The following is a 9,463-nucleotide window of genomic DNA, read 5'->3' on the forward strand; positions in this document are numbered from 1 at the left end:
AAGGGAGAAAAGGGTAAATGAGGAAAACATGAGAAAAATCAAAAGCTTCTCTCATAAGCTCTTTTCGTACTGAGCATTTCTTGGTCACCTGGAAAAGCCACCTTTTGTATGAATATTTCTTCCTTCTCTGACTGTGACCAGACTCTTCTCCCAGGAACAACTAAGGAGGTGTAAAAAGCACAACATACGGCTGTGTAGCTATCAACCACAGTGGCACGCATGATTTGATGTCCCCCACCTAGGCACTCAGGGCAAAAATTAGCACTTTTATTGATTTCATTACAAAGAGTAGAAAAGAAAGGAAAGGGCAAACTGTGGAAAAACCCAGAAAATGAAAGTTTCTCTACTCACTCTTTAAGAGCCACCCATCACCCCAAGCCCTCAGACCTTGCCTAGATCTCCCCTGCAGGCAGTCCTGGGAGCCCCCAGCGTCCAATGACCCTCCCTGTCTCTGTGCTGCTGGCCCTGGTGATGCTCTGCTGCAGCCCCACGTGCTCCCTGGGCTGTGAGCTGCCTGCGAGCCACCACAGCAATCTGGAAAGCTTCACACGTTGGAGTCAGATGGAGAGACTGCCCGTTGTGTCCTGTCTGAGGGACAGGACTGACTTCAGATTTCCTCAGACCCTGGTGCATGGGACCAGGCTTGAGAAGACAGAAGCCATAGCTGTTGTACACGAGTTGCTCCAGCAGACCTTCCAGCTCTTCAGCACCACGGGCTCTTCTGCAGGTCGGGACGAGAGCCTCCTGGACAGATTCCTCGTGGGACTTGATCAGCAGCTGGAGGACTTGGACACGTGTCTGGGAGAGGGAAGGACACCGGAACAGTCACCTCTAGGAGTGAGAACTCCAGATTGGCTGTGAAGAGTTACTTCCAGCGAATGAGTGTGTATCTCAAAGAGAAAGAATACAGCCGCTGTGCCTGGGAGGTTGTCAGCGTGGAAATCAGAAGGTGTTTGGTCTTTGCCAGCAAGCTCATCGGAAAACTCAGGAAATAAAGAAGGTGTTGAATGTGAAAACAGTTCATCTGGTCAAGTAAATGGCTATTTTCTAAGACTCAAAGTGCAAACTTTAACTCTAGTTTTGTGTCAGATGACATATAAGTAATAGCTAATATATGGGATTATTTAAATGTATGTTAAATGTTTTATTACCATAAATTTTCAAACAGATTTAAGAATCCATTTTCCATATCTTAAAAAGTTGTAATATTTATTTATTTATTTCAATTATCGGAAATATTTACACCGTTCATAGCATTTAAACTTTATCATTCACATTTGCTTTGTTTATATTTTGTATAAGACTACTCTTGTTTTTCAGGAGAGAAAATAAAAGTAATTTGAAAACAACAAATGGACTAGCACACACCTTTGAATAAAATCTAACCCAAAGCCTGATCCTACAAGATAACCTATACTGAAGTCACCTGAATAAAAATGGAATGGCTTTATCCACCTAGGGTCATAGAAGGAACAATGGACAATGTGAGGAGGGATGAATGTCATTCTTGAGACATAGATTAGAAGTGGAGGGAGATGAGTGGAGAAGAGCCCAGGTCATGGACAAAGTTTCCTGCTTGGGGCCTGTAAGAATTGGAGCGCCTTCAAGGATTAGTGGAGAACCACATACATCATGCAGAGAAGGCACTGGCGACCCACTCCAGGACTCTTGCCTGGAGAATCCCAGTAATGGGGGAGCCTGGTAGGTGCAGTCCATGGCGTCTCTAGGAGTTGGACACGACTGAATGACTTCACTTTCACTTTTCATTTTCATGCATTGGAGAAGGAAATGGCAACCCACTCCATTGTTCTTGCCTGAAGAATCCCAGCGACGGGGGAGCCTGGTGGCCTGCCGTGTATGGGGTCACACGGAGTCGGACATGACTGAAGCAACTTAGCAGCAGCAGCACATCCATCATGGGAGGTCAATCTGCATATGTGGAATCTAGGGTCCTGGAGTAGGATGTGGAAGGGAGAGTAAGTTTTCTATACTTGTCACTCCTGAGAAAGAGTCTTCCTAAATTGTTCAGATGGAGGCAAGAAGAACAAGGCAGCCTGGGGATTGCAGAGACAGCTAAGAGATGTGAGAACCAGTAGCTGCCATGTGACTCTAGAGAAGTAAAGAGGGTTTTTTAAGCTTATTTATATACATTAAACACACGTCATCGCTAAACTTTTAAATAACTCATACAAAGGAATGCATACCCTTGACTTCTAGGAGGATGCACCCAAATCCAGTACTGTTAACAATTTAATATGTATCCTTCTAAACATTTTCGTATGTTGTTAATAAATCTATACATATGGACATACTAATGTATATCACATAAATATCCATTTTTCATATACTTCAGTTTCTCATTTATTTATATTTCCTTGCAAATAGATCTTTGAGATTTTTCTTCATTTATACATCAAAATAGATTGCCTAGTTATAAAATCCTGCATTATGTCTTAACTGCAAAACTAAGATAATCATAAAGGCTCCTCTTGAAAGTGTGGTAAGATTAATTGCCTTAATTTATAGCACATGCTCAGAATGTGCTACCAGACACTTTCCAAGTGCTCGTGACGTACAAACTCTTTGGGTTTGAATCTGGTTAGAAGATTATTTCCTGATGTTCTGGTTCTGTGGTCAGGAAGATGAGGCAGTTCCCAGAGAGCTGTTCAGAGACAGATTCCTGCAGCTCACCCACCACTCAGTGAGAGGAGAAATAGCCATTCACTGGGATGACGAGGCCAAGCCTGTTGCAACAATACCCAGAGTTCTAGACGGAAACATTCCTACCTGGCACACAGGCCAGCTGTCTACAAGGACTCACCCCCACCCTCACTGGATTCTTTGTTTTCCCTGGACTTTAGGAGCTCAGAGTTTCAGCCAGGAAGACAGGCGTCTGGCAGGCACTGAGGACCATCCTCTGCTCTGTGCACTCAACTCAGCCAGGAGGCCAGGCCAGAGGGGATTCCCAGGCTGGATCCTGAAATCCCGTTTGGCAGCTTGCATTTAGTTTCCTTTTCACTTCTTGCATCAACTTCATTGCTATTTTTGCCTTCTGGGATTCATTACGCAATCTCTGATGATGTAACAAAATTCAAGTCACTTGTCAGTTTTGAGTATGCAGATGGCTTTGCTTTGGGCTGTTTCTCTTTAAGGAAGATTCAGAAACTGCCTCAGAGACAGGAAACTAACCCAGAACCCACATAGTGGGACTTGCTCACCTGTCAGCAGAGAGCCTCTGAAGCTTGTTCAGCAGCTGCAGCCAATGTGTTATAATTTTAACAGTTTTCTCAACCTTGGGTTAGCCTGACTCACTGTACCCCTGATAGTGATTCTGAGGATTAAAGTCCAGCTCAGAGAACGGCCTGGGATCTGAAGTAAAAGCAGGCTTGATGCTGATGGGCACTTTCTGAAAGGGCAGGTCTGAGTGTCCAGCAGCAGCGGGTCCTGGCAACAAACAGTGAAAACAAGGCCTGGGCTGCTCCTGCCTGTTCCTGGGCCATGGACCCTCTGATGGGCGCATTCTGAGAGTGACAGGGGAGCACAGTGTGGGATCCTCTGGTTGGGTATGTTCTGGAGGAGTTAGGAGAAGCTAGGCAGAGAGGCCTTCAGCCGAGTACATGGTTCCAGCTGCATCCTGAAGTGAGCTAGAAAAAAGTGCACAATGAGTCTATCCAAGGCCTGTGACAAGATGTGCAGGATGTGAGAAAAGGGAAGAAAGAAGACTGCAACCAGGGGCACTTAGATCTCTCTGCATATTGTCCCTCTCCACACCAGGTGGGAGGCCTGAGCAGGGGCTTGGGCCCATGAGTTGTTGGCTGTGAGCACAGGGCAACCCCAGCCTGGGCAGAGTCAGCCTCAGGTGCTGAGAGAGGGCGAGAGCAGGGCCGCAGCTGGAAGGTGGGAAGACACGCTCTTCCCTCAAGCTGGAGACAGACTCTCCATTGTGGTCCTGAAGCTTCACAGGAGCTCTCTAGGTTGCCCAGCAAAATGTCTCCCGTTAAGTTGGCCCATTTTTAAAATTTGTATACACTTATACAAATGGTTTGTGTTTTCTTTTGAGTTGAGTTCTCTTACTCACTACTATGTTTGTGCATTTATTGTGCTTCTTACATCTTGTTATTAACAACCCTATTATGAGCCTAGACAACTCATTTATTTACGCCATTTTAAGGGATTTTACGTCATTTTGTGTTTGGTACTGTTATCAATAATGCTGGTATAAGTATTCTTTACTTATATCCTGATGCATATGCACTTGATTTTTTTCCCACACGGATTGCTGCAGTTACTAGATCATAGGCTATGCATATTTCAACTATGCTACAAAATGTTTTTAATTTACAATTTAGACACCAAGTAGCAGTTGCTCTATATGAACATCACCCTTGACATTTTCAATCCTTTAAAATTTTTATTTGCAGACAATATACATTCATTTAAACATTTGAAAATCCAACCAAATACTTTTAGATATAGCATTTGTAAACTTAGCCAGATTAAAAACCAAAATTATTTTGTTATGTGTTTGTGTATGAAAATGCAAGGAAAACCCAGTCCATTAAAAAGTAGAAAATAATGAAAAAACTGTTTCATTCATTCTTGCAACAACACTAAATAATAAATATGTTAGGGAAAAAAAAACACCCTAGAAAGAACGTGAAAAATATATAATCCAGCCATTAGTTAAAGTTTATTGAGAGACATTTTAAAAATAGTCCAATAAGTTGGCAGCATTTGCTTATTTATGAAGTGGTTAAGAAACATTTCTAAATAAATATTTGCTCATTAAATGACAGTGTGAGTCTCAGTAGGAGGTGGCCTTGGCAGTCTCCTATTGTAGACTCTGTATTCCCTTCTCACTGATGCTGACCACCTCATCACATGCTTACATGTCTTTTGCTCTCTCAGAAAAGAATTAGTTGGACAAGTTGCTTAATGCTTATTGATGATCAAGATTGAAAAAATAAGACAATCTGAATGGAACAGAGAAACCTTCTATTTTTCATTAGTTTCTGGCCATCTAGTTTGAATCAAATTTCAATTATAGACTTGTACTTAGAGGCCAAAAGTGAAGGTAATTGGGCCTGTCAATGCTACATTAAAAGGATTAAAGTCTGGGAGTTCCCTGGTGGGCCAGTGGTTAAGAATCCACCTGCCAATGCAGGGGACATGGGTTCCATCCCCGGCCAGGGAGGATTACCTGTGCTGTGAGGCCACTAAGCCTGTGCACCCTAACTACTGAGCCCGTGCCCTAGAGTCTGTGCTCTGCAGCAAGAGAAAGCTCCACAGTGAGAAGCCTGAGCACCTCAACTAGAGATCAGCCCACGCTTGCTCCAACTAGAGAAAGCCCACCTGCTGCAACAAAGAGCCAGTCCAGTCATAAGTTAATTAATTAAAAATTACCTAGTCTACACTTTATTAAGAACTCCTTAATGCCTCTTCCCCACCCCCCACCCCCCTCCCCCCCCCAGTCTGGTTGGAGCAACTTTTTATTTATTTTCTTATTTTTGGTTCTGAGACTTGTGGGATCTTAGCTCTCTGACCAGGAATTGAACTCCGGCCTGCTGCCCTGAAAGCATAGAGTCCCAACCACTAGATCTCTGGGGAATTCCCAGATCTCCTTCGTTTTTTTACCTGATGTTCTTTTTCTGTTCTGGGATGTCATTTAGGATGCCCCATTACCTTTAATTGCCACGTCTTCTTAGGCACCTCTGGCTATGACAGTTTCTCAGTAGTAGACATTTTATGTTATTGTCAATGGTATCATTTTTAAATGTCGTTTTCCAACTTTAAGCTCATATAAAACGAAGTGGTTGATTTTTAATATTGATCTTGTTTTCCTACTGCTCCCTCCATCTTGAGCTGTGTTGGTCACCATGGAGCCCACAACCCCATGTGGCCAACTGAGCGCTTGCCTAGTCCAGCCTGAGCTGTACTGTGACTAACAGCATGCACTGTATTTTGAAGGCACTATGAAAAAGAAGAATGTAACTATCTCATTGCTAGTTTTGTATTGTTTTATGTTGAAATGATAACATTTAGATATATTGTTAAAGAAAATATACTGTTCAAATTAACTTTTTCTTTTTACTCTTTTGATGTGGCCTCCAGAAAAATTTAAATTGCACATTCATATAAAAAGAAGTGGTCTTTTAATTTCCTAGCTGCAGTCACCATCTGCACTGGTTTTGGAGCCCTAGCAAATAAAGTCTGTCATTGTTTCCATTGTTTCCCCATCTATTTACCATGAAGTGATAATGAGTTTGAACAAACTCTGGGAGGTACTGAAGGACAGGGAAGCCTGGCATTCTGCCTTCCATGGGGTTGCAAAAAGTCGGACCTGACCTAGCCACTGAAAAACAACAAGGTTGATAAAGTTATGTGATGTCTTGCTCCTTATGGCTAAGGCCTCCAAAAAAATTCAGAACAACTTAGTTTAACAGCATTCTATTTTGTTTTCTATATACATTATTTTTTCTTTTACTTAAATATATTTATTTTTAGTTGAATGATAATTGCTTTACAATATTGTGTTGGTTTCTGCCATATATCAACATGAATCAGCCATAGGTATACGTATATCCCCTCCCTCTGGAACCTCCCTGCCCCCACCCCTGCCTCTAGGAACATCACTCTATTTTAGATAGAAAAAAAATAGGTATCTTTTTGAAAATCACAAACTGCAAGTATTATTGTTTGGTAATAGCAGATTTCTGAATTAAACCTAAATCCTATGAAAAAGAAAAGTCTTACAAACAAGGCCCCCTCTCCCCAAAGAAAAGAAAAGAAAAAAAGAACAATCTTTTCAAAATGAAAGAATCCTGTAATAATCTAGTTATTTGGCTTATATTTTTCTTTAAGATTCAGCAATTCATTGAAATTTTAAAAAACATTAGAAGTTCTCGTTTTCTATATCCTTTTTCCCCATGGTATATATACATTAAAATAGCAAGGAGATTAAAGAAAAGAGTTTTAGAGGCAACTAATATTTTAAATGACATGGGAAAAATGAAAGCGAGAACTGAAAGTGGGAAATTCCTCTCAAATAGAAAGAATGGAGGGCCATGCTGTATAAGTAGCCCACACTCAAGGACGAAAGACATTCACTCTGCAAACCCTTGAAGACTCAGCTTCAGCACCTACTAGCAGAACAGGTAGCCCTGTGCCTGATTTCATCATGACCTACCAGTGCCTCCTCCAGATGGTTCTCCTGCTGTGTTTCTCCACCACAGCTCTTTCCAGGAGCTACAGCTTGCTTCGATTCCAACAACGTCAGAGCCTTAAAGAGTGTCAGAAACTCCTGGGGCAGTTACCTTCAACTTCTCAACATTGCCTCGAGGCCAGGATGGACTTCCAGATGCCTGAGGAGATGAAGCAAGCACAGCAGTTCCAGAAGGAAGATGCCATATTGGTCATGTATGAGATGCTCCAGCACATCTTCGGCATTCTCACCAGAGACTTCTCCAGCACTGGCTGGTCTGAGACCATCATCGAGGACCTCCTCGAGGAACTCTATGGGCAGATGAATCGTCTGCAGCCAATCCAGAAGGAAATAATGCAGAAGCAAAACTCCACTACGGGAGACACGATCGTTCCCCACCTAGGGAAATATTACTTCAACCTCATGCAGTACCTGGAGTCCAAGGAGTACGACAGGTGTGCCTGGACAGTCGTGCAAGTGCAAATACTCACGAACGTTTCTTTCCTGATGAGACTAACAGGTTACGTCCGTGACTGAACGTCTCCCACCTGTGGCTCTGGGAATGGACAATGTGACTTTGAGGTGAGACTCTTCAGCCAGCAGAGGCTCTTGAAGTAACTGACAATGCAATGCACTGGATTTCATTGGACAGTTAAAGACTAAGCTATTTTTAAATTGATTTATGCATTATTTATTTATTTAAACTTTTATATGAGAAATAAATTATTTATGAAACAAAAGTCGTGGCAGTTTCAATCTCAACTTGATTTATGTGACAACACATATTAAAAATTGCAGAGCACCTTGGAGACATTCATTGCAGAACAAGCCTGCAGAGTAGTAGAGTTTCTGGCCCTGCCTTTGAGGCATTTAAAATACAAGGAAGCTGTGTGGAATGTCCAAGTTATATGCATGCTCTCCATGTACCCATACAGTCTACCTGCGCTTGTCTTGTTCACTTCTTTAAATGTACCAGATAGCTCATGCCAGAGGGCCCCTCTATATGATGTGGGGGTTATTTCCTCTCTCTTTTTTCCTTCATTTTGGGGAAAATGTAGACCACGTTACATTTGAGAGTCTTACAAAGTAAGCCTTCTTTATGCCAATAAAATTTGGGCAAATGCCACTTAATTTATAAAATTCTTACTCAAGTAAATGAAAAATCCAGACCTTCTAAATGTTCTCAGTTGCTTGTACACTCCAGCGCTTATTTCCAACAACGTAGTCCTGACAAACAGGTTTCAGGAACATGAGTCGAATTACTTAAGACTGTCTTTGGGGGTCATAAGAAATTGTAAAAAATGCTAAGTCACTCAATTAAAAATAAGTGAAAGGTCATCTTGAAAATATTAAGTTTACATCCATGAAAGATAGAAAAGTAAAATGATATTAAATACTTGTTTTAGTACACAGAAAATATAGTTTACATAAAGTTTAATAAAATGCTGTTATATACAAAATATATTTTAATATTCTATGCTTAGTATTTACAATACTTTCTATAAATTTATTATAAAATTGGAAACGTGAGATATTTCATTTAAAATAAGTATATAATTCAATATAAAATTATTTCGAAAAAAGAAAGTGCTGTGCTTTTTAAAGTATTCCTAGTTTTCAGCTATTCAACACTTACTCCCCCCACTTCAAGGCCGAATCCTTGAAAGACCCTGAAAATTCCAGAGCATTCCAGGGGCGCACAGTTCTTTGGTCCCTGACCCAGGTGGTGGCCGCGTTCCGTCTCACCCCCAGTAAGTCCCCCAAACCGTCCCATGGTTCTTTGTCCCCTGGCCACCGCTGAGTTCTCCTCTGTCTGCAACGCACTCCCAGGGTCCCCTAGCCAGTCTCGTCGCCTTGGCTGTTTCTCACGTTGTCCAAAATGGCTCCAAGCCTGTAGTCTCACTGACTCCACCTGGCTCCGCTTTGTGCTCAAGGTCCTCCCATCGTCCCATCTCTCACAGTCTCACCCCCACCGCCGGGTTTTCTTGGTCCACACCGCGGTGCCCCCACCCCAAGCCGATTGTCTCATCACCTATGCGCGCTTTCACTTTGTCCGCAAAGCCGTCCCATCAACTCGAAGCCAAAAGCCTCAGCGCTGCCACCGTGTTTCATTTTGTGCCCAACGCCTTACCGTCTTGCCACAGCGAATAGTCTCGTCGCCACTTCCAGGTTCCCCTGTGTGGACCACACCCATCCATCGTCCGGCAGTCTCATCCCTTCGCCGGGTTTAACTTTGTCGCAAAGCTGTCCAATCGTCCCACC

General features: G+C 42.4%; 1 protein-coding gene and 1 pseudogene across 1 annotated transcript; both read left to right on the forward strand.

Annotated features, from left to right (window-relative positions):
- The first annotated feature begins 435 nt into the window (after positions 1 to 435).
- LOC113889259 lies at positions 436 to 1,015 on the forward strand (annotated as a pseudogene).
- A 5,772-nt stretch (positions 1,016 to 6,787) lies between these two features.
- LOC113889258 (interferon beta-1) lies at positions 6,788 to 7,757 on the forward strand. Its single transcript, XM_027536001.1, has one exon. The coding sequence runs from the start codon at positions 7,178 to 7,180 to the stop codon at positions 7,736 to 7,738; it is 561 nt and encodes a 186-aa protein (XP_027391802.1). The 5' UTR covers positions 6,788 to 7,177; the 3' UTR covers positions 7,739 to 7,757.
- The last annotated feature ends 1,706 nt before the right edge of the window (positions 7,758 to 9,463 follow it).

The sequence above is a fragment of the Bos indicus x Bos taurus genome, unplaced genomic scaffold (assembly GCF_003369695.1).
Source record: "Bos indicus x Bos taurus breed Angus x Brahman F1 hybrid unplaced genomic scaffold, Bos_hybrid_MaternalHap_v2.0 tig00011652_arrow_arrow_obj, whole genome shotgun sequence".
In the NCBI taxonomy this organism is placed as follows: domain Eukaryota; kingdom Metazoa; phylum Chordata; class Mammalia; order Artiodactyla; family Bovidae; genus Bos; species Bos indicus x Bos taurus.